Source organism: Streptopelia decaocto (assembly GCF_964273445.1).
Source record: "Streptopelia decaocto genome assembly, chromosome: 1".
Lineage (NCBI taxonomy): Eukaryota > Metazoa > Chordata > Aves > Columbiformes > Columbidae > Streptopelia > Streptopelia decaocto.
In genome coordinates, this window is record NC_138663.1 from 102,145,150 (window position 1) to 102,170,919 (window position 25,770).

Consider the following 25,770-nt stretch of genomic DNA (forward strand, 5'->3'; position numbering starts at 1 on the left):
AGAGACATTGTAACTATTTAGAAGCTAAGGATTAAAACTCCTCAAAATTGGGAACTGGTGTTAACTTTTGAAGTAATTGAAACAAGCTGTAATATGGAAATACAAAATGAAATACCAAAATGCAGCTGTTCTTCATGCTGTCATGATATGATGCAACAGACATGTGATTATGGTTAAGATGTTCTAGTGTTTGTGGGCATGCAGCTGTATTAAACTCACTTTGAGTTACAACCTTTTCTGCTTTTTATTCTTTTATTATTGTTGTTGTCATTGCAGAATGGAGCTAAAGTTGTTCAGGTGCCTTTGTTATGTATTTCCAAAATAACTAGGGTCACTGGATTCATGTCATAATTTTCAGTTTCTTAGAAGAGTTAGACCTGTAAGTATTTTCCTGTGGAAATACAAATGCCTGCGTAACATATTTCAGCCTGCTCAGAACTGGCTTTCTTAGCTGCCGTAAACAAACCTCTCAGAATTAGCCCACTAATCCTTAAGTGTCAGTGAATGATACATCAAACTCCAAATGCTGCAAAAGCTTTGTGTTCAGATACTTTGCTTTTAATTACTAATATGCATTATTAAATCATACTCTCTTTTCAAGTACAGTCTTTGTTTAGATATTCATTGGGTTATTCAGTGTGTAATTTGAATGAGGAAAATGCTAAGAAGGCTTCCATTGAAAGCATTACCAAGTTAATAATTATTAAGCTAATGATGTGAAGATTCAAAATGCCACCCTTAAACCATACCTCTGACTTTCCCAAACATGAGGTCAGGCATGCACTTGTTTCGTTAGGCTCCCCATAATGTCCTGGGCAGCTGAATTGTGTTTTCCAGAGCTGTCTGCCTTGTCGAAGCTGGTCACTGTTCCCCAAGGTGGTTTTCTTTTTTAATTTTCTTCCTCCTTCACTCCCTATAGGCCCTTTTGTGATGAGTGTGCACATGAATTTTATGCCACCCTACAATGCTCCATTCTGCTTCATGTGTCTGTGCACGCACACTCAGATGCCTTCTCTCTCATTTCCCGTTACCCTCTCTTTTGTGTAGAGTAGTTGCCGCAGAATGCTTTTGAGAGTAAGTACTTGGAATTACACTTCTGCTATGATTTTCCATAGCTGGTAGTCTGTCTCTTGGAAGAGGCTGGCACATAAAACCTCTGCTCAAGAAATTTTTGTAAGAATTACTCTCAAGAATGGCAGCTGTCTCACCCTGCTTACAATAAGAGTAGATCAGAGAAGATAGCCTTTTGTAAAAAAGGGACTCATCTCAGTTATTGAAAATGGTAGAAAATAAGTGTGTCTCTTTCAAAAGGTGATCTAAGGGCAACTTGTGTTTGTATATGTGGAAAGAACAGTTCATACTTAAACTCTCAGGCTTTTCCCTTTTCTTCCATTTTTCTCCCAGAAAAGTAAATCTTCAGGTATGATCTAAGTACAGTAAACTAAACACATTTTCCATTGTGTTTGGAGAAAATGGGAAGTTTGCAGTGTTGAAGTAATAAGATGTTTCACTGTTCAAGTGATGCTCTGTGTGAGTTTCCCCAAGGTGGCTGTCCAAGTTTATTAGATTCTGCTGTAGAAATCTTAGCATAGTTATTCTTCAGAAGTCAATATTTTCCATAGCTGAGATGGAGATCAAATACCTCCAATTAATGCAAAATTCAAATTAGTCTTGAACTATGGTACTGCAACTGGCATCTCAATAATGAGCTATGCACAGGAGGAAGCGAGTTTGTCAATGTACCATCAAACAAAGCTTTGAGTATTCATCTAATCGCTTCTGGGATCATATTCATACATCTTGCTGCTCTCTTGAAATACACTTCCAACGTACTGAATGATACAAGAATATCTGATGCAGCAAGCTGTGGAAGCACGAGATGCAGGGTCTTTTTAGTTGATGTATTTGAAGGTGGATAACCTTAAAAATCAATAAAACCTGCTGCGCCACTCAGAATCGTGATGGGCTGTTCCTCGCTGATCCTCTTGCTTAGGCTTTGAATAACTGATGCTCTGCAGCTGCAGATTTTCAGTTGAGCAGATGCAATGGCTGGAGAGAGGCATCCAGTAGCAGAGCTGCTCCTTTGAGCAAATATCTATGTTTGCTCTTGGAGTTTGTCATCTGAAGTGCAGCTGATGGTTGGGTTATGGTTTTTGGTGTTTTGTTTGTTTGTTTGTTTTGTCAGGTTTTTGTTAGGTTTCTTTGGGGTTTTTTGTTATTGTTGCTGTTTGTTTGTTGTTGTTTTGTTCTGGTTTGGGTTTTTTTTTTCCCCCATGATTTAGTTTTCAGACCAAACTACACAAGTAGTTGAAAAGAGAGGATGTACAGTGATGAGAAAGCAGTTCTCAAAGGCTCAAGGAGTATTTTCAAGTTGCTTGTAAATACAGCATTTCATCTTTAGAGACAGTGTCAGTTCGTAGTGCCCCATTTACAAAAATGGAAACAGCTATGATGAAGAAATGATTAAATAGAACGTTGTAACTTTGTGGGAAGTTTGGTAAGGCTGTCACCTGAAAGACGTGACAAATGGAGAGTTTCATATTCTCTATTAAAGTTCACAAGTTGAAATAATTTCTGAAATACCAATGACACCTCAGAAAGTGTCCCATTTGAAAGACAAAATGTTTGAATATCTAGAATTCCAAATCACAAAGAGGTGTAGACAGGGAGGAGGGTGACTAGGAGGTCTTGAAGATAGATTTCTTAAAGAGTCTGCATAAAACTCTCTGGATTTTCTAGCAGTTCTTTTGAATAAACATAGTAGAAAATTATCTAAAATTAATTGACAAAAACTGGGGGAACAGGAGGAAGAGAATGAAGTATCAGATGTGATACCTAGTAAAAGAAAATATATTTTCTTTGCTGACTTCACCTTATGCAGACTCTAGGAGAGCACAGAAATATTCTCTCTCTCCTGTTTTTGTAAGGAAGTAGCTTCTGCTACCTCTGATCATATGCATAAAAAGACAGCATGATACTCTTAAGCAGACTGAACCCAACTATAGGGATAGAGAATTTCTTTGAAGAAAAGCCCTAGAAAAATCCAGTCACAGGAATAAACTCCCACTGAGAGTTTACTGAGATTTTGCTGCTTTCTGTGTATCAGTAATAGAAGCAGACCATGGAGAGAATGGAAATTGATGTCATGCCCAAGGTATATGTGTGGGTAAAGATCAGAGAAGTTTTTACATGTCATTAATGCTGAAAACAAGTCTCTGAATGATGCCTTCCTCCTTATGGACCACCTGTCTGGAGTCCTTCAGAGGATTGTGTGGAAAAGGGACAGGAGATGAGAACAACAATTCTGGTCGCATAGGATGTCCCCTAACTCTCGTGTTATAACATGCTATATGTAAGAATATCAAGGAAGTGGGAAAATTACTAGATTTTCATATTGTTAATTATTTATGAAGAGACCAACTTTCAAACTGATGATACTGTAAGGGTATCTGTCTCTCCGATGTCCTTTGCAGTGTTTTGGGTTGCGCATCTGGCCATTATTTTTCTCAGCACAGGACCCTGTGTCCTCCCTGCAGAGGGGCTTGGGACTTGGTTCTGTTTGTGTACTGATCTATCCACCAAGAGCTGGAGTTAGTTCAGGACCTGCAGATTTACAGTGTCCTGAAGATACAAAGTTTTAAATCTTGGCCAGGTGGCTTTAAACAAATATTATCTGAGCTCTGTCAAGACTGCAATAACCTGATGCCCTGAGGTGTAGTCCGTCTTCATGCTATGCTGACCAGGTATTGTTCATTGTCTGCAGTGGTGACTAGGTTTCCTGAACAACATCAGTTCGATTAGTGGCCTTTGGAAGGGTATGGCACCAGAGTGGTGTTTGTATGTCTGGTTGGCACTGGGAATTGGTAGCTGTGATTCAGCAGAGAGCTCCAGGCATTGGGTGGGAAACACAAAGCTTGTTTCAGTTCAGTCTGCATGCAGCATCAGTCACATTTCAGTGTTTATTAATGTTAATTAGAAGTTAAACATCCTCTTTTGTGAATATGTGCTGTTGGATAGCTTTCATCCTTTTTATTTTCTGCTTGAAAAATCGAGACCCCTTTTCTTCCAGCCATAAGAAGTTTTTCTTCTAGGTACAATAAGTAAGGTTTGTCATAACACTGTAGCTGAAAATAAAGTATTTTAGTAATTGCTGATAGATTTTTTTAAAATTATTTTTTTGTCCCTGGAACAATTTGGATGCACTTCAAAGAGTGTACCCAAGAAATAGATATAGAGCTGTTACCTGTGCCTTTGGTAACCTGTTTGAAAGGACTCAGCTCAGAAGCTTGCTTAACATTTTAGTTAAATGTGTGTCCTCTCTTCTTGCAAAAGGCTGGCAGACTCTAATTGTTATCTTTCACATCATGCGTAGGTCACTCTATTATTTTTCCCTTCTGAAAAATGAAGGATGAAAAATTCAAGCACAGATGACAAAGGCTTTATTGTTGGCTTATTTTTCTTTCATATAATGGGGTAAGATTAAATGTATGCTGTCAAGAGAGACCTCTTTATAGGTTGGTACTATTGATTAGTATTTGAGACCTGCCAGCAGCATTGTTACTTCATGTATAAGAAAATCTAATAGAAAATTATTAAGTTCATGTTTTAGTTCCTATAGTTAGAACATTTCAGGTATTCATCTCATATCGTTGCAGAAATTGCTTGGCTCAAGTAGATACCACAAAATCATGTTTTAATGATTTTTTCCTTTTTCCATCTTTTATTTTTTTTTCACAGTCACATGACACAATCAGCCACATTTGAAGACCCTCGAATAGAGAGCTGCCAAATAACCCCTCCAGCCCCTCGGAAAGTGGAAATGAGGAGGGATCCTGTGCTAGGATTTGGGTTTGTGGCTGGTAGTGAAAAGCCAGTTGTTGTACGCTCAGTAACACCAGGTATGTTTTCCTCACCTGATCACAGAAGCAAACTTGGACTTGATCTACTGAGGTGAAATACAGTTAAAAATTTGAGTACTGTTAAAATATTCAGGCAGACAAAGTAATCACAAATACCAGGTAGGATTTTAAGCCTTGTATTGCCCAGTAGTTTCCCTGCTTGCTTTCATTTTCGAACATTATATAAACATGTTAACAAAAAGCCAGTATTAGGTTATTGCTCTGACCCATTACTATCGCTTGCCTGAAAAAAACTGATGCACTTAATTCAAGGAAAGAAGATCTTCTCCCTGTAATGTTTATGTTGGTTTGATGTCACCTTCATTGCCATTGAATCAGTTTTTTCAAGAGGTGTGTTGAGTTGTGAGATTAAAACTTACATATTTTCATTCTTTTTATCATCAGCTTCCCAAGGGGAACTAGATTTCTAACTATAATACTTAGTTCTAACTTTAATATTTGGTTTTGAAAAAGATAATGTTATTGCTGGCTTTCTTTTTTTTTGTTTTACTTCTGTGTAACTATGTGGCAAAAAGCTGGGTTAAGATAGAACCTCAAACATCTTACCTAAAGTGAAAATTAGTGAGGTTTTTGGTATTTTTCAACTTATGGGGCACCTGATGTGGGAGTAATCAGTCTCTCGAATAGCGGGCTCCTGCTCTCTATGCTTTAAAAGTTCAGTTGTTACGTAAAATTGCCTTGGAGCCAAGGGCAGGGATTTGACTTTGCTCTTGTTCGGTATGTTCTCCAGAACCCCCACAGAGAGCAGAAGAGAGGCAAAATTGACTTTTGTGAAGTTCTGATATCATTTACCCACATGTATGCATTGATTATATTCATATTGTTTTCAGATGAAGTAAGCAGTGTAACCAATATTTGAACTACAGCCAGAGAGAGTTCTTTTATCCCAAGTTAGCGTTATTAATGTAGTATTATGTTAAACTTCAGTTTGGAAAGGGCATTTATTATATTCCGTTCCATGTGAATAGGAGAAAAGATGAGCTCAGGACAGCATTCTCCTACATAGTTTTGTATCCATTTATGCTGGATATGTAAGTAGAGTTTTCAAACCAGAGGAAAGGAACAGCATTAGCTCAATTGTTGAATGAATTGGTTTTGATACTGAAACATTTAAGACTTTATCTTCATATTGGTAATATTATTGGGTTTTTTTATGTGTCATCATTGCAGAGTTTAAAGACAGAAGGCTAGACAAGATATATCTTTTCACTAGCAGTTGAGATGTCACACCCTCTTCTGGGCATGTAATCATGCTGAGAAGCATTATGTGCATTTTATAAAGCATAAACTCTGTATGCATTTCAGTAGTGTCAGAATCCAAAACACATAGACATATACATGTCTGATTGTCTGCTCAGACTAATCCTAAATATCTGTGTCTAACTGGAACTGGCAATGCTTTTGGAAGTATGTAAAACTTGTGTTCACCAGGTGGTGGGAATCCAGAGGAAAAGAGACTTGTGGAGGTATAGAAACTTACTGTCTTCACTTTGTGGGAAACAGGTTTGTTTTGCTCAGAACAACAAAGTCAGAGGAGAGACTTGCAAATGATTTTCAAATATGTAAGTGATGTTTCATAGGAAAGAGGAATGAGATGTTCTCCAGTGTTCTTTTGCCTGGGACAGGAAACAACCTGTTGCTACAAGATAGATCTGGTGTAGACACTGGGGAAAAAGACCTCCTAATCTTAACAGTAGTTAAACAGGATCATTTATTTACAGGAAAAGGAGTTATCCTCAGGGTGGTCTTACAAGAATATCAGACAAACATTGATCAGGGATGAGTAAGGTATGGTTGATCACACCTCAGAGTGTGAATTAGGCGAGCCCTTTTGGGTCCTTTTGGCCCTCCAGAAAATTGAGCCCTTATTTTGGTGGCTAGATGTGGTTTCAGAATTTCACTTGAGAAAGTTCAGTAGAAGCTGCTGAGCCACTAACTTCTGAGATTTTCCTGGTGAGTGAGTACTGGTAATGTCAGAAATAGTGGTAGTGTTAAACATGCTCTTATTTGAAGAAAAAAACCCCACTCATAGTGTGTGAACAACAGTGTGTGCCTGTGCACTTACAATGGTCTGCTAACCTGTGCTTTTTCTTTTTTCCTTCATTTGTCTCCAGGCGGCCCCTCTGAAGGAAAGCTTATACCGGGGGATCAGATCATAATGATTAATGATGAGCCAGTCAGCACTGCTCCAAGGGAGAGAGTCATCGACCTTGTCAGGTAGTCGATGTCCTGTCACTTAAACGATGAACCCAGTGGCTTATTGCCTGTGCAGTCATTTGATAATAAAACAAGTCTTGCCTTCTCATGGCTGAGAAAAGAGAAAATAATGTTACTTTAATCATAATGAAGAATGGTGAAGTATTTTAGTACTGAAATTAAGAGTTGTCTTAAATGTCTTCTAGGTAGCTGAAAAAATAAGATATTGGAACAGCTTCGAAATACTTCAGTATCAAAAGAGGAATAGTATTCTCCTGGTATTTATTTGTGGTGTGGGTTGTTGAAAAGAGGATTCCTGGGGCAAGGCAGCTCCATACACTGTTGCTCTCTATTTTTATTTTATTTTATTTTTTTTTACATTAAGAATGTTGAGTTGGGTCTGTCTTATGTTCTTATGTGAAGAGGAAAGAAAATGTGGTGGCATAACTTCTGAGAGTGGATGGGTGCATGTAATGGCAATATGTAGGGAAGCTCCAAGAGTGTTTGGGTGGATTGCAGGTAGGTGAGTTTTTGTGAAAAGAGCATTCAGGGCTGTGTAGATAGGAAGCAGGCAACAAGACAAAAAAGCAATTGTGGAGAGAGCAAGAAAAGAGAAAGGTTTGTAATGGGATGTAGAAGGAAAGAATGGACAGGGACTGACAAATGTTCAGAATATAGGAAAAGATGTGATGTAGTTCACACAATAAGCTTTGCATTTTGAGTAACAAGAAATGTTAGTGCATTTCATAGAAAAGTGACTAGTTATTAAAAAAATAAACATAAAAAATATTATTTTAAATTCCAGTAGCCTGATTTCTGTATTTTCCTTCTCATTGGTGTAAACTCTGAATTGGTGCATCTGGTCAACTCCTGAGAGATACCTACACAGTTAAAACCTAAGTGTCTCTTCTCCGAACTGCTAGCTGTCAGTGTTGTCACTGTTACCCTTGTAACTTTGAAAAGTCACGTTTACTTCCAGAAACTTGTGCAGGAGGTGTTGTGATAGTTGTACTCCTCTTGCAGATCATAGTTTGAGAATATGGGTGTTCATTCACTGGTCTGTGAAGCAAACTTCCAAACAAGATACAGAATCCCTTCCAGTCCCTAACATTCTGTGATATCAAGATGCCAGCAACTCTGATGCCTTTATCTGTGTTCAGCGGGTTTGGACCAAACAGAATATATTTTGGGATTTAAAAAAAGCCCTGCAAGTCAACTAACAGGAACACAGCACATTAAGAGGGGACTTCAACACTCTTTTGTGAGAAAGAGACCCTGTGAACTGCAGGAACTGCCTTGTTCCTAATAAAATTTTGTCCTATGGTCCATATTGACCATCAGCATAAGCCTCACAAATGGGTCTTAAACTCTTTTTTGATGTCTTTGTTTCTTCATAAAGCAATCATATTGCAGTCTTCATTCTTTCCCTGATGCTTTGATATGTACGTAATCAGAATTAGGATCTGTAACTCATTTCTTTGCTGCCAGCAATATGTAGTAATAACAAGGAAAATATACTGATTAGACCTGAGACAAACTGAGATTGTTGTGTGCCTGATTCTCTGTCTGCCTTCAAATGAGAAACTGAGTAAAAATGTCACTCTGCCCAATTATGCTGACTTCATAGGTAGTGTCTTAAATTAACTGTTTTTCCATTCCAGGGAAAGCTTTTGGTGACACATTTCTTACACTGTAATTCTACCTCTGCTCTCAAAATCTGTCTGCTGTTAGGAGAGACTCATTCTTTGATAAGACTCAGAGTGAAATGTGTTGGGGTAGTATATTACAGCATTTGAAATGAAGAGCTTTCTTTTCATGCCAGTGGGGACACATGAAATGATTAGACACTGTCAGTGTACACTCCTGACACCGTATGAGAAGTAATTCTTTACACCGATGAAATAATGAATTCCTTCTGTATGATAGAAGGTTTTCCTATGGGCTAGACACATCTGGAACTTTGAAAATTGTTGCTTTCAGTTTTCAACATGCATGGAAGCAATTTTGAAATCTTTTTTTCTAGCTGGTAGCAGTATATCTGTGGTCAGCAATGAGAATGTTTTAGATGCGTAAGTTAGGCAATGGGCAAAATCACAGAAGAATTGAGATGGGATTTCTGGAGGTCATCCAGTCTAACTTCTTGCTCAAAGTGAGCTGGTGTCAAAGTTAGATGTGGCTGCTTCACACTTGTCAAATCAAGTTTTTAGTATCTTCAAAGATGGAGATTTTACAATGTGATTGGGCAGATGTTTCCGTTCTTAACCTGTGGTCTTTCAAAGATGATAGAGAGCAGCTTTTGCAAGACATGAGCAAACTCCCTTGGCAGCCTTACATGCATCCCATCTAGGCCGATGGACTTGTGTCTTGCCTAACCAATCCCTAATTCAATCTTTGTCCACCTCCATTCCCTGAATTCTGCTGGTAAGCTCAGGGACCAGGGTGGCAGACCTTGCCATTAAAGCCCAAAGCCAAGAAAACATCGAATACCTCACCTTTTTCAGTGTCCTTCATTATGTCACCCACCCAACTTAGCCATGAGTTCTTATTTCCCTTGGCTTTCACTGCTGATGTAGTTGTAGAGGCCCTTCTTGTTACTCTTCACATCCTGTACCAGCCAGTGCCAGCTGAGCTTTGCAGACTCCATGTGGCGTGTCTCTGTTTCTCCTTGGTAACTTCTCTCCCATTTCCATCTCTGGTTGGCTTCCATTTTGTGCTGGAATTCAGTGAAGTGTTCCTTCTGGAGCCACAACAGGCTCCTGCTGTGCCTGTTCACTTCTTGTGGATTGGATCAGACTGTTCTGGCTCTTGGAGGAGGCTCTCCATGATGAACATCCAGGTCTACTGGGCTCTGGCCTCTTGGAGCTGCATCCTATGGGACCCTGCCCACCAGTGCCCTGGACAAGCTGAAGTCTGCCCTTTAGCTTAGACTCCTCTTCCTCACTTCCCTCAGGATCTTACACTGGACCATCTTGTGGTCACTGCAGCACATCAATGAAAAATTCATATCTCAACACTGTATTTTTTCCATGATTGCATGGTCTCTTACTGATTAGGTATAACAAGGTATATTTTATATTAATGATGTGAAATTCTGTGCCTATTTTTATGCAGCTTTCCCTCAAAGCTTTTTGTAAAGTCAAGAAACTATTTGTCTTTACAATTGCAGAGAGGGTGGAAAAAATTAATCTGCTTTCAGAATACAGACATAAAGATCATAGTATATCAATCAGAAAATCCCAAACTGCATCAGAAAAAAAAAAAAGGCAGATTTCATAACCAGGTGACATCAATGCTTTAACAAACTTAGCAAGACTCGAAACTTCCAAGCAAAAGTATACACAAGTGGTAGATTTTAAGTCAACCTTGAATGTTAGAGACAGTTTTTAGTGTAATGCAATATTTACTTGTTTTCCAAGAAAATGTTATGGGGACATTTACTTATGAAACGAGTTATGCTATTGAAGGAAAAGAAAATGGAAGAGAGAACCTCTGCTATAGTCATATCTTAAATCCAAAAAATAAAAATATTCAGAATGTCCACCAAGAAGGGTGTCTGTAAAATGTCAATTAAATCTTTTTCCACTTGGAAAAAGCATGTCCCTAAGCAATAAATTTACCTCATTTCTAACTTTTCCACAAAATAAGTCAGAGCAATTTTTTAAGATAATTTGATTCCTTCAGCCCTTTTCCTGTCAGCTCCAAATTCATTGTGTGCTTCTTACTCCTACAGGGCTAGAAATAGACTGGTCTTTTAAGAATGTCCCTTTTTCTAATGGTTTTACTACAGGAAAATGCAATAACATAAAGGGAGTGCATAACACAGAAATTTTCACCTTGTCTCTTTATTGCATTTTAACATTTTAATTATATGTGTATTTTCTAAACATTCATTAAAATAAGCTTCCTTAAGTAGAAAACTGTATTAAAACCACCTCTGCTCACTCTAGGGGGTACTGAGCAGAAACATGCTGAAAGATTTGGGTTTGTTTTTTAAGAATCAAGGGATAGTGTTTTATCCTAGGAGGTCTCAGGTCTGGAGATTATCAGGGATATTCATTATAAATATCCCCTGTAGTTCATTGTCATCCATCTAATTCTTTTGGCTCTGCTTTATTGGCATCATTTGATTAGTGTCCAAGTGGTCCTTTGAAAGCCAAGGTTGCAGAAATATGAATACAGTATGGTTTGTAGACAAAATACATAAGGACTCTTTATTTCTGTATAATGTTCAATGGCTTTTGCACCATACTATGTTCTCCTGAGCTATTTTCAAGCACAAACCCAGAAGTCATGTTTATGGTTCCCCTTACAAAGAGAGGTCACCTTTATGAGCATCACTTATGGCTGCAGTCTAGATGTGTTCCATTCAAGACAGAAAGTTATTGAAGTTGGAAAAAAAGGAAGAAACAAGTCTGCTTTTCTAAATGTATGGTTACAGTCCAGGCAAGGAGAAAGTGAAGAGAATACTAAAGAAAGAAGATGTATTTGAAGTGCAGTCAGTTCGAAATTGTAGCAGGAGCTACTTATCTTGGTTTTCTTTTACTGCTGATACAGATTCTGTGACTTAAAGCTTTTCACACATACTTAACAATAAGTACTTTGAGATAACATTAAAGTCATTGCACAATGTAGCAATTTTTTGCATATTTGAAGGTGAGCAACAATGTGAAACTAAGATATTAGGTGTATTAATGTATTATGTCAATTAATTGATTGTGCAGAGGTGCATGTATTTCATTACCAGTCGTTAATGTTAAATTCATGTCTTGTAAGGATCAGTTTAGCCAACCAAACCTTCTTTTAAAACACTTAAAGAAATATATCTAAAAAATAATTTGCCTTATAATAAGTTTATAGGTAATTTCTTTAACATGAATGACTTACTTGATTGTCTTAGATTGCACCAAGTGTGCATTAATCTACAAAGATCCCAACATACGTAAAATGTCTTCTTATTTAGCAAGATATTTTACTGAAATTTTAAGTGACACACAGATGCACTGCTTACCCCATAAAGCAAACTCTGAATAGGGCACAGTAGTGGTATTTTGTTCATACTTCAATTTAAATAGTTATCCAGGCAGCCTGTGAGGAGAGATGGGCACATGAAGAGGGTGATCCATCCAAGATACTTGTTTTGGAATAAACTACCTTTTTGCAGAAGGTTTTATTTATGCTTTGACTAAAGAAGGAGCACAGAAAACTATCTCAGAATAGAAAGCTGACTTCTACGTTGCTAAATTAGGCTACATTAGTCCATTCCTTGAAACTGTGACATCAGTAAATGAGTATTTGATGTCCTGTGGAATTCCAGTAAAAGGCTTTAATTGTAAAGCAAGAGCTGAAAAAGGTGAAATTCATTAAGGGCTTTCCTTTCTTGTTGGCTCTGTTTTCTATTTAAGAGAAATGACTCAAAACCCTTTCTGAAATAACTCTTGCTTTGGCAAGTTAATGTCATGGCACGTTTTCATCAAGAGGATCTGGAGGATTCTTTCAGTTCTGCAGTAGAATTTCTGTTTTAATTCTGTATTACCGTAAGACTGGAGAGAAGGAGCCCTCCAGGATTTCAGGCTGCAATGTTGCATTTTAAGTACCAACATGAATTTAATCAATGCTGACCCTTCTCACCACTGTCATGGAATGGATGAGGATTCTGTCACTGCCATTTGACTCTGTGTGTGTCAGAGGACCCATTTGCCTTCTCTGCATCATCATATCTAAACACAAGTGCAAAAGGGAGCTCAATGGCATTGCCTATCATCGTTGTCTTCTCACAGCAGCTGAAAATACCACTTTTCAAATGTAATTTCTGTCTCTAGGCCTAGACAATTTCATATATTTCATCAAGCCATTTTGGTGGACTTAATAAAGACATTCTTTCTTTATCAACATCACAGAGAAAAAATCAAGCATATTAAGCTATTAGCTATGATACTGCTTAGCAACAGAGACTCTGAAAACCTGCTTTTCCTGAAAAAACAGTCATACAGCCCCTTTAATCCGAAGTTACTCCAGTATACTTCCAGTTTGGTATATAAATCCAGAGACTATACCCATTTTGTTTCAGGCCTTAATCTATGAATCGCTAGTGTTTTGGTTTTTAGATAAATGACACTGAACAGAGGGACAAAATGTTAGACCAAATTATCTGAAGGAGTTTTACAAGTGATATCAATGGAAATAAGCTTTCTGCCAAGGCATTTAATTAGCTACCTCTAATCAGCTGGCCCAAGCACAGAGCTGGGAGTCAGGATATGAGAAGTCAGTTCCTGTCTGACTCAAGGGGTGTTGTTAGATGTATATCTTCTACCTTTTGAGGTGTTTCTGCTACATAATACAGAGATAACTCAAGTACTTTAATTCAGCTGCTGCAATCTAACTGTGAGAGCACATATTTAGTATTGTCTACTTTATCTTTTTTCTTGGCTGCCATGGTGAGGTGCTTCTGGTACTTGGGCTAATATACTGAGAGCTAATTCAGATCTCTCTAGATTTTAATTATTAATCTGTAATATGGTTTCAGAAATGCTTGCCCACCTTTTCAAAGGCCTGTAACAGTTAAGCTGAGTTGAAAGCTGTGTGGTGATATTACTTGTTAAAATCAGTGCCAACTATGGAAATTGTTCTCTTTTAAATCCATTGTATCTGTAAAAGCATGCAGTGTCATATCCTTGCTCTGTTCTTAGCAGAAAGTTGGCTGACATGGTTCAGACAGGTTTGGGCTCAATAATTCAAATGTTTGGAATGCTGAGAACTTAATCTATAAGTTTCTTATCATTTTCACCATAGCGAATGCCCCTTGGAGTCAGCAAGTCTAGGGTCTTTTTGAAATTTCAAGGCTTGATGTGTCATCCGGTTGAAGTGTTGTATCATCATCTTACTCTGTTATCATGTACAAAGAGGAGTCAGCCATGGTGAATTTCAGGTCAGCTGTTACATAACAAGTTGCTTTATGGTTACTGAATGCAAGGGTGTGGACAGAGATGTGGAACAGCTGTGACTAAAACACAAGCAACTGTACAAAATACCTTCTTCAGAGATGAACCAGCAAATATTGCTCTCATTACCTTGTTCTGACAAGCAGGTTGGCCACTTCTCATACAAATCAACAAAAGCATTGGCTTGTCTACATGGAGAATTTACTTTGAAGCCAAATGCACTGATGTGAATGTTTCTAAGTAATTGTTTCCATGTAAAGTCATACAAATGAACACCAAGCTTTGATTTTATTATGAATTAACCCTTCAACATGATGGATTTCCTCTATATTGCATGGTCTGCAATAGATGTTTATTCTTCTTTGTGCTGCTGCTGCCAGCCCCATGCATCAAAGGCTTACTTCCTGTTGAAATATGTAGCAGGAGGTACCTAAAAATCTTATGTTCTATGTTTGGGGCCAGGAGGGTTAGAGAGGAGATGTCAACCTACAGAAATCTCATGGTTTCTTTTTCCCGACCCCATTATCTGTCTCTTTTGGGGTGACATTTCCAAATCAAAAGATTATATTAGGCAAGCCAGCCCTCCACATTGTGCTGTTGGTACTTGAATGTTCTGTGGCTTGTGTGGATGCCTTGAGGACATTACTACAGGACAGCCACACTTGAGCAAGACAAGCACTGTGATATGGAGCAGTTCAATCAGCAGAAAATAGCGAGGCAGACAAGACAGAGACTGCTTCAGGAGCTCACTTGGGAACTACTAGTCTGTGCAGAATTTTCTGGGCTTGGAGAAGCAGCATGGACTGACAGGAGAGGATTGTGCTGTGCATATGGGGCTGCTAGCAAAGAGTGACATGTGAAGTGTGAAGATGACAGACATGCCTCCACCACCACATGCACAAAAACTCACAGAGCAACTCTGCCCTTCCAGAAGTTTGTGGCTGCCCTCACTGGGAAGTTTACAACTCCTTCATCCTGCCAGTTAGTCGCTGACTGATTCAGTATGTTCACATCAGCAAATGAAGCTATTGTAATGGAAAACATAGCTATTTTTGAGAAGATATGATAGTTGCGTGGTATAAGGTCTGGGATGCTTTGTGAAGGCGTCTCTCACACATTATGGACAGTGGTGGCATCAGCATTCGCTTTTATCCTGAGACAGTGCTGGACATTTGGATCATAGAAATCTGCTGCCTAAATAGCTTCAAGCTGACAGAAAAATACTTCTTTAAAAGACTGAAAGGTAGATAACAGTATCAAGCAAACGGCTTGTAGTTACCATGAATTATACACAAACGCTGTATTTTGATAGAAGGGCAGCAAAGAAGATGTCAAACGCTGGGGGACAAACATGATGTGTTAATAGTTTTGCAAGTTGACCCTTGGAAGGTTGTGTCTTCTACAGATGCCTTGTATCAGGGAAAGGCAGAAAGATTTTAATCTCCTGTTTTTAAGGAATGCTGTTTTGGAGATGGCAGTTTGATATGCACCAGTGCTCACAGAAAATGTAAAAGGTAATTTGAACTGTTGGAAGAGAAGGGTGAAAAGACTGTGTCCAATTTGCAATGTCTTGTATAATTTCATGAATTTGAAATACCTTTAGTCTTTAGCTGTGAGTTCTGTAGAAGCTCCTGGCAGTGTCTGTATTTGAAGGGGTTTGTGCATTTTACAAAACCTTATCTGTTTGTCAAATTGGAGAAAATTAAGCTAGCATAACTGCTAGTGTGGTGACTATGTATGTCTTTTTTTATAGCACAGTGAAAATGGAGGGGGGAAAAATGAATAGCTTCTAAAAAATCTTTAACCATGTAATTGGAAAATATGAATAAATGGATGTCTTTCTTCTTGGGACTGCTTAGATACTGTGTGCAGCTGGCATGTTGAGTGTTGGTATAATCTGACATTTACAGTTAAGGGAGCACTTTTTTTCCCTGTCAAGGTGGAAGAAGCACTCCCTAGGGTGGGAAGGAGATAAGGAGAGTGATGGGGAAATGGGTAAAACCCTACTCAGAGCGAAGTGTCATGGAGACCTCTTGGTAGCTCATGGTCCATTGGTATAAGGTGCAATTTTCATGAATTATATAGCGGAAAGCCAACTCAGGACCTCCTGAATATGACTTGGTCTGCTGATGCTGTGTCTTTCTGGCTTCCTGACTCTCAGAGTTAGTTTTTATTGTCTTAATCCTATTTATTTCCCAGACAACATTTAATCTATTAAGTAAAATAAAATGAGGAGTGGTGCCTCATGAAGCTGTGTGTGCCCATAAGGTGGCTATCTCTCATAACATGAGGGTCAAGTTCCAGTGTCTCTCTCTACGCTTCCATTTCCACACCCCTACTCTGACATTAATGTTGGATTTTCAGTTAGCCAGAGGCATGTGGGGATGGCAGTGCTTGACACCAGTAGTTTGTCTGTGGAGCTGGAAAATCACAAAAATTGTAAGAGATGAGAAGCACCTGTATGATAAAACTTTCTCAATCCAAACTGCTTTTTGATTCCAAGGGAGTGAGATGCCTAGACTTAATTTTGTTGTAAGAAAAGTAGATCTGGCTCTCACTGCAGTTGGCTGAATTTTTATGACTCTTTTTGCATTGGCAAGGCCTAATTATTTTTGGAAGCTTTTTCAAAAATTCTGAAAATTATGATCAAGAGGCTTAGGATTGTCATTAGCAAGTCCTTTCTCTTTCCTGCTTCCCTCCAACAAGAATAATTTTGTGACTCAAAGTCTCTCTTATCAGTTGATAGTATAATGGAATTCAAATAGAAATGTTGTAGGGATGTCTGTGTTGCTTAACGGGCTAGTAAACTTAAAACACAGAATTAGATCATATTTTTAACTTAGTAATAATAGGGCCAACAAGGACTCCCAAAATTGCCAAGTGATTGAGTATCAACATATAATTTTAACTGATATGCCCAATCAGACATTTAGTTAAAACGGAAGGAGAATAGTTTTACATATTCTGACTCATTAGTCCCCAAAGTGAGATTCTTCATTTAAATATTACCACTGATTGGGGTGCCTCTGGGTCATAGTGGAAGGTCAAAGGATAAAAAGAGTTTTTCATTAAACAAAGGATTGGAGTAAAAAACTAGTAGAAAATAAAAATGACTAAAAATAAATATACCTTTAAAAATATCAATTGTTTCAAAAGGAAGATTAACACAGTAGATATTCTGTGAAATTTATTAGTCAACTCTTCCTGTTTGATTTCTCATGTGAAAATTGATCATCTGTAATTTATTGCACACAACACATGACAAATAGCGTAAGAGAAGCATTTTAGCTTCTGCTTTCGGAGTTTTTTATGCTTTTTCCCAAATATACCATTCTCTGACTTTTTGCTGGACTTGAAACATTCAGGTCTTCACAGACCTCCTGGAGGTAGCAACAATAATAGGGGAAAGATGAATCGTGTATTTCACAGTAGGTGACTTCCAAAAGATGTTGGTCTTAGTCTTACTTCGTCTTCATCTGAGAAACCAAGAGAAACTGCTTCTAAGATACTCAAAAGTAAGAAATACCAAAATAGAGACTGCCAATACCAAAACAAATTCTGCAGAGATAAAACCAGTTTGCCATCAACCTCCGCTATCCCAAAGGCATATTTCTTACACAGTATGTGCTGAAATGTTAATTGCTGTGTTAGCTCTTATTCCTCTTCATGCAGACTAAAGCTTGAAGTATTTCGCTTACTGCACAAGGGAAAATCCCTGCAGTCCACTGTCTATATTGTTAAATAAAGTGATTCAGCTCAACTGGAGGTTTAGTTAAAACTGAATTTATTCAGCTTATAAATCGAGCAAGACTCAAGGAGAGGCAAAGGTCTCGTCAGCTTATATCATAGAATTTACCTGTTTTATGATGACCTCTTCAGCTTTTCAGCAGGTCTGTTAGTCAGAAAGCAATACACACAAAAATGAAGCAGTTCTTCTAGAGAAAACCATTGATTGCTATAGGCGTTTAAAATTCTTGAGGTCATCTGTATTTCATAAAAACTGTAGGAGTCATGAGGTTTAATTGTTGTACTGAAATCTTTGTTTCATACATTGTCTTTCTGCTCAATATTATTTTCTGTGCATCATTACAGTGTGGCTTAGACTTAAAAGGAAAAGATCATCTGCCTAAGAGTTTATCAAGAATAATAGCAACAACTCTCAATTTAGGAAGACAGCAAAAAATTAAAAACTACTCATTAACTGAGATTGCAGGCTAGTTTCTTTTTAATTCTTTATCTTGTGTTATTCTACTTATTGCTCATTTTTACAAGGAAATTATACTTTTGTGACCAGAAATACCCCTTTGTTCTGCATTTTATCTGAAATTCTGTTTGTGTTCAAAGCCTTTAATTAAATATTAGAACAAATGCATTAGTAAAGATACTGCTTTTTTCTCCTTAAAGAGTATTGAAACAATTTCTTAGTGTTCTACACCAATTATAGTCATGTAACAATGTCCAGCAGGCTTGTTGAATTCATTAATAATTTATAGAAACTGCTGTGGGTTTAAGGAAGGAACTATACCATATATTGACATATGGAAGTGGAAGATAACATTCTCTTTTGCAAACAGGTTTTTTGTTGTTTTTTTTTTTTTTTTTTTTTTTGTAGAAAGAGGAGATTGTATTGTTTATGCTCTTAGGTGCATATACTGAGGATACAGTTTGCTAATGTAAGTCTTGTGGCTGTTTATTGGACAAATAATATATCATAAGCATGCAGTATGTCTTCTGCAATTACATGTATGTATTTGCATATGTTTGTATGTATGTGCAGAGAGAGAGAGAAATGTAATACATAAAGCTTTGTTGTCATGGATTTGAGAAGTGTCTGTTACTTAGAAAAGAGAACCTGAAGTTCTGCAGCTCATTTAAAGGGAAACCTTATCATGACACTATATATGGTTTTTATACAGCTGATGTGTTACAAGAAGAATTGTGTTAGAAAGTTTTAAAATATTTGTTTGAAATATTTCCTGTATCTCTACCTAAAACTGATAAACAAAAAGCACCAATTCTGACATATCATCATAATTTTTTACCGTATTAGAAACTCATGTCTCATTTCCATTTTATTATGAAAATACATGTTAAAATAGAGAATGATGTGAACATAGGGGTTTTTCCATAACCTTCATCATTTTTATGACTATTACTCATTTTATGTGGGTTATTTTAGAATATTAGTGGTCATAGAATATACAAGTTAGCTATGGATGTATGCATATATGCTTCATACATTTTTCTAAAGATACCTAATACAGTTAATTTAATCCTTTTGGGTATCTCACCCACAGGAGAGGCTGGGAGCGTCATGAGGCTTTTGTAAGTCAGGCAGCAGCAGCTGTAGCTACAGCTCCTGTGAGATGCTGAGGGGTTCAGGAGGGCAGAGCTGGAGGTCAGCATAATCCAAGGCAAAACTGGTACTTCAGGCTGACAAGCTAAAGCATTTCCATATTTGATAAAAGAATGTTCCAGATGGAGCAAAAATACCACTGAGGATACTGAGCTGCCCTCACCATCCTCAAACAAAACCTCTCAGCATTTTCTGTCCTTGTGCTGCTGTCCACTGGGGTGCGGTGGACTCTTGCACTTCCAGGAGTTTACTAGGGAAAATTCTGGGAGCTGTATCCATCAGAAAACTTTTGCTGGTCGCTTATGAAGCCCAGGTGTACATCCACTGGGCCTGTGGACCGAATACCACTTCTGCCCTCTGACAGGAGCCATGCATTCGTCTTCATCTCACTCCAGCCCATGGCACTGCGGACTGAAAGAGCAGCCGTCAGCTCCCTAGCAGATGGAAACATCTTGGCCAAGAGAGTGGTGGAGCCCAGGACCTGCAAGGTCATGGTCTCTGGCACTTGAGCTGAGAGGCTGCCTGGGCACTGTGCAGAGGGACCTTTGGAGAGTGGGACCATTGGATGAGGGAAGAGACTGACTGTGGGAAAGGGGAGGTGATTGAGGAGATCATGGCAGAAGATTGCATATAGGCCATCAAGGTTAACATGCATGGTGCCTGTCTCTCTCTCAGAGGCAGGCCTACTGTTCATTGTGTGTTTTGGTTAGGGGATGGCAGTACTTCATGGTCCAGTCTTTTGGGCTTCCTTGCAAGCTGTTGGTGATGCCCAGCATTTGGTAGAGCAGCCTCAAAGAAATCCTCTGGTGCCTCCCATCTTGTATCAAACTGTCTGTGCAGCGTGGTGTTGCACTGACACCATGCTGTGTCTTCTCACCTCTAGCTGGTGGCACCACTGTCGTGTGGCAGTAGCTGGCTAAGTTCCAGAAGTTCAGACATTTACAGAAAGGAGCTTTGGAAGTCGTGCACTGGAATCACAAGGCAGGTGCTATTTCCCAGCACAGTGTGGTGAATATGACCTCTGTCAGTAAGAGCTTTACTTCAGAAGCCTGGCCAAGGTGAAGGGCAGGTTGGATGTTCTTGTTGCTTGGAGCAAGTGAATTAAAGCTGTTATCATGAGCATTCCTGTCCCAATGCCTTTGGCTTGCAGAACTGAAGCTCACCCTAGGGTGAAACTACCATTGGCTTTTAAGAGGCAGCATTTCGTGCCTCTGCTTGCCATTGCATTAAATAATTCATTGAATCTGACCTTTCAGAGTAGTACATTGTGGGTAACAGAATGAATATTAAAAAAAAAAAAAAGATATAAAAAGGAAAAGAATATCAAGTGGGAGCAGGGAGGCAATATAAACTTTATATATAACCATATAAAGTCTGCAGTGCTGTCCGTTCCTGAAAGTGTGCCGGTAATTGGACGTAGTTTGGGAAGAGCAGCATAAAATGAGCCAGAAGTTGTCCCTTTTATGAGAGACATAAGCTCATTCTAGTTAGGTTATTATAGGAGAGATCAAGACAGCTTTATCTGAATGTGGACATCTGAACAAAGAACTTGAATAGCAGGCACCTCTATGGCTTCATAGGAAAAGTACAGTCCAGCCCTAAGAAACTTCAGCTATTAACACTGAGAGAGATGAGAGAGAGCGGGCTGTGGTCGTTCTCCATCATTTCAAGTCTTCAAATGAGAGTTTTGTATGTGTTTGGAAAGCTGTGCTGTAGCTCAAGCAGAAGTTAAGGCCTTCACAAAACACCTACCAACTATGCTTTGCGAGGGAGTTTGTGTTTTGCAGGAAGTCAGATATTGGTCTTAGGATCTCTGGATGCATAGGAGTAATAAGCCTGCCCTATCTCATATCTGAATTCTGACTATTGACAGCTCAAAAAGCCATGATCAGTCCTTGTGGAATTGTCAGCCCTGTGAAGGTGTGACTTTTCTGGTAAGGTGGTAAAGTGATTAGCCCTGTCTTACAGCAGTAATGTTTTGCTCTTGGTCACTGTTACCCATGCCCATGTTCTGTGTACCTGCACTTATCATGACACTGAGGATCTTTCAAAGGCTTGTCCAGAACTAGATGTGTTCTCCTGCCTTGCAACCTTGCCAGATACTGATGTTATGCAGGACATGGTTTCTTTAGTTTTGGTTGGTTTATTGTTTGTTTGTTTGTTTGTTTGTTTTTGTTTTTCTTGAGGGGGGCAGTGTACGTTATTTCACTGGAGCTAGTGAGCCACTTTTTTGAGTAGAAGTGAAACGCAGCATGATAAGCAGCTACTTTTCTGACAGACAGCGTCGAGCATAAACAGTTTAGAGTATGCTTCCTTCAGCTTTTAGTATTATTTTTTTTTTGCACTGAATGCTTGAAAAAGTTCTGTTTTGGCAATTGTAGCTCTGAATGTCAGAAACAGTAGGAAGAAAAATAGTAATTTGGTTTGGTTGTACTGCGGTGAAGAGCATGACACAAGTACCTTAATCTGATCGCATTTACTGATATAAGACCTAGTTTTCAGTTGAGCAACAGTTTATTTACAGTAGGGAGTAATCACTCCTAATGTCTTGTTTAGAAAGACAACATGCAAACATGGGCAACTTGCAGTAAGTACTTTAAATAGCTACTTTACTGCACATGTTTAAAATGTATTCATATATTACACTTCATATATTTCACAGAAATTGTCTATTAAGAGTAAACTTAAAAAAGAATATTCCAATACATGCTTGAATAAGTGTTTGGTAGATGCTTCTCAACAGTTAAATTGTCTCAAGCAAAAAATATTGGGATTTTGAATTGCCTGCTGTCTTCATAGTACTCTGTTTGTGACAGATTACCAATATCTCCATGAGAGTTTTTCCTTCAGCTGCTGTTTTAGAATAATTACAGTGCTTTTGCATATATGTCATTAACAATGTGGGGAAAAAGAATCTCTTGCAAAGGCTGATCATTTAGATATCTGATGCGCAAGACAGGGTAATATGAATTTCCCAGCAGGATAGCGGTTGCTGCTCATAGTGCAGCACCAATGTGCTGTTCTGTTATTGCAAAGAAGGCAATATCATTATAGGCGTGGATTTTTATGCCCGGCTTAATTTGTAAAGACAAACGCCAGTGGCTCTTTGGTCAAAAATACATTTGTTATGATAGCTGTTTAGCAATACTGTAATTATTGTAAACAGAGTAACCACACACAGCATTTTACAATTATTAAACATGATTCAGTGGTAGCGATAGTGCCATTTCCCCTTATCCTGCCAGTGCTGGATCTATTAAACGTCCTGCTCGCTAGACAGCCAAGTGCAAATAAAGCAATTCTACAGCTTCATAAACTAATTATTTTTATTTAACTGAGATAGATGATGGATTTGTTTTTGCAGGCATAGAGCATAATGCCCATTTTGATTTTTATTTTGAGACAGCTCTGAATATGATTAATATTCTGTATGCTGAATCTATAAATTATGTGTTTATAACTATAAATGCTAAAATTTATACTGCCTGTTTCTAGAAATATTTATCTTTTGCTTTCTGGGAAGAAATGCCTACTTCTTTAAGATTTTGTTAGGGGAAACATTTGACAAAGATGTCTTAAAAGCAACAAGAAAGGCATTGCTTTGCCACCTGTGCTTAGTTTTCTTGGTAACTACAGAGTGATGTTCAATCTCCAGCAAAATGGGCCTGATCCAAAGCCTGATGATGATGGTGGAAATCTTTTGATGGATTTCAGGGGGATTTGGATTTATCTGTTTATGCATTACCTCATGGATTACTTGTAGAGGCTCTACTTGTAGCCTGCCAGTTTATTTAAGATATTGCTGTCAAATGGAGGAATAATAAGCTTTAAGAAAGCATTTACCTATTTGATCTTGGGTAATTCAAGGAGTGGTTTTGTGACAATGGTATTCCTGGTGGTTACCCATGCCAGCCACTGCAGATCCCTTTCCCATCCCTTTCCCTAATTCTCTCCCTTCACTTTCCCATCACTCCCGCTTCTCTGAAACTGGGTGCCTACCAAGGGCTTCTGAAAACACGAGGTAAAAATTAGATATTTCAAGTAGGCCAAACCCATTTTAAGGTAATGCTATATATTGCAAAGCAAAAACACAGAGGAGCAAGACACTGGAGGAGTTTTGAGTGTGTTAGGTTTTATGACTCTGTACAAATGACAATAAATGATGGCTGTAAATAAATGAAACCATGCAGAGCTTTAAAAAAGTTTTTTGGTTGTTTTATGCCTCAGCAGGAGGGTCTATGCACTGGCTTTACTACCATTTTTTTCACTGCATCACCCTCTGTTTGCACTGATTTCACATCAGCATCTCTGGAGCAGGATGCAGAGGGACAGAGGGCTGTTCTATCTTGCAGTCATAGCCTTCAACTTCGCTTTGTAGCTACAAGAGAAAAAAACATTGGGTATTTTTAATGTAGGTACTGAACAATAGCAGGCAGTTGTAAGTCCTTTCTCTATATTTCTCTTACGAGTCCAAATTAAACCATTAGGTAATTCTGCTATGAGTTGTAGTGTTCCTGCAAATGTGTGAAAAACCCAGTCATGTTTAAGTGGAAGATGCCAGTCCTGTTGACTGCAGAAAGAGTAGAAAATCACGAGCTCTGAAAGACCAAGAATGCAAAAACAGAAGATCCACAGTTTATCATAGCTGGCATCATGGCTTTTAAGTCGTGGTTAACTTTGATACGTAATTACCTAATGCACAAGTTTGACAGCACTGAAATAAAGTTTCTGATATAAATTAGTTCATCTTCTTTTTCTTGAGGCTGTTTTACTATGAAAAGAGGTTGGATGGGGAGGAAAGAGAGGCCATGCCCAGGAGAGCTACCTTTGCCACATCTCCTCTGCTACTTCTTTCTTCATCCTCTTCTTCACAAGTGGTACATGTAGTTTAACCATTTACCTGATAGATTTTAAGGCATAGCTTTATATGAATCATCACTACCTTATTTGCAATAATAATAATAATAATAGGCAGTTTTTAAAAAATAATTTTTCATTACTTTTCATGTTTCTGATTTTACTTTCCTTAAGTTAGTTTTTTCATTTTCCAGTCCTCAACAGAGTGTTAGATCTGGAAACCCAAATCAGGCAGAATCAGAAATGTTTCCTCATTTCAAATTCTGACCTACTAAAACAGAGCTTAAATAAGTAAAACAAAATATATGTTTAATTGTCAGGACCTTTCTTTACAACATATATTTTAGAGTGTTTTTCAGTAAAATCATCCTCCTTCCTGAGCTAAGTGTTTTGAGCAGAGAAAGTTGATTAGATTCAGGACTTTCATTTACCTTCCATATAACAGATATTTCAGTGGTGATTGCTGAAGTCCAGGAGAAATTTGATGAAAAGGAAATGTCAACCAAAAATGTCAGTACTGTGTGTACTGGGTAACCTCTGAATGTGAGCATTATCACAAGCTTTTATGAAACAAATTAATCACTTGGAATGGGAATACAACAATTTAGGAACCACCATATCAAATCAGATCTGAAGTCCTTTTATTCCAGCATTTTGTATCTGATAGGACCAGCTCCATTTGTTTCAGAGAAAGGTCAGAGAGACCACACGACGATTTGTTTACAGAATATTCTCTCTTGGGGAAGATTTATTTCTACAACCATTTTAATTAGAAAATGCATGGGCATTTTTTTCCTCCCTTCATTTTTCTACACATCTCCTAACAGTCCTGAATATTCTTGGTAACTTCTGATCTTTTTTTTTTAACTCTAAAAAAGCAGCACATCTTCCTACAGGTTCCTGTTTTCCTTTCTTTTCTCCAATACACTGTAGCCTACAAGATTATCTTGCCTTTATTTGCCGCACATGTAATCAAAGATATGCTTGATTAATACATACTTGAATATACATAAAAAACATGGAAGTCATAGACTTATCATTGTCTTCCCCTTTCCCTTCCACCTTCCTCCCTGCAGTGCATAGGAATGACTCTGTGTCCAGATCTTATTCTTATTATGCAAAGGGAAGGACTTATCTATTTCCAGAGTAGTACGATTTTCCAAATTACTTCTTAGTAAATGAACTGGAAGTGGGCGGCATCTGAAGGAGCAGGATGGCAGGAATATTTCCCACCCCAGGACAGAGGAAAAAAAAAAGCAGATTGAGGAAGAGCTGTCTCTTCTGCCCTTGCTCTTCATGGTGAGCTCAGGATGTGGCCAAGGCAGCCTAACACTTCTTTCATCTCCCAGGAAGGCAGATAAAAGGAGTGGCAGGTCTAAAGCCAGTGTAACATAGCTGTAGGGATCCATAAGCACCTCCAGTGGCTGGCTTCATGTAACCGATGAATTTGGATGCAAGCCACCAGAACATTTGTTGCCTTTGGGACTTTTTGCCCAGAGCCAGG

The 25,770-nt window shown here is 38.3% G+C and overlaps 1 protein-coding gene across 1 annotated transcript in view; it reads left to right on the forward strand.

Moving 5' to 3' along the window:
- Window positions 1-25,770, forward strand: part of FRMPD4 (FERM and PDZ domain containing 4) — a gene marked incomplete at its 5' end in the record, with an annotated part of 188,994 nt that overhangs the window by 113,398 nt on the left and 49,826 nt on the right. Inside the window, 2 exons of the mRNA XM_082076260.1 lie at window positions 4,738-4,898; window positions 7,034-7,136. Of these exons, the coding sequence (XP_081932386.1) occupies window positions 4,738-4,898; window positions 7,034-7,136 (264 nt within the window). The remainder of the gene's footprint in view (window positions 1-4,737; window positions 4,899-7,033; window positions 7,137-25,770) is intronic.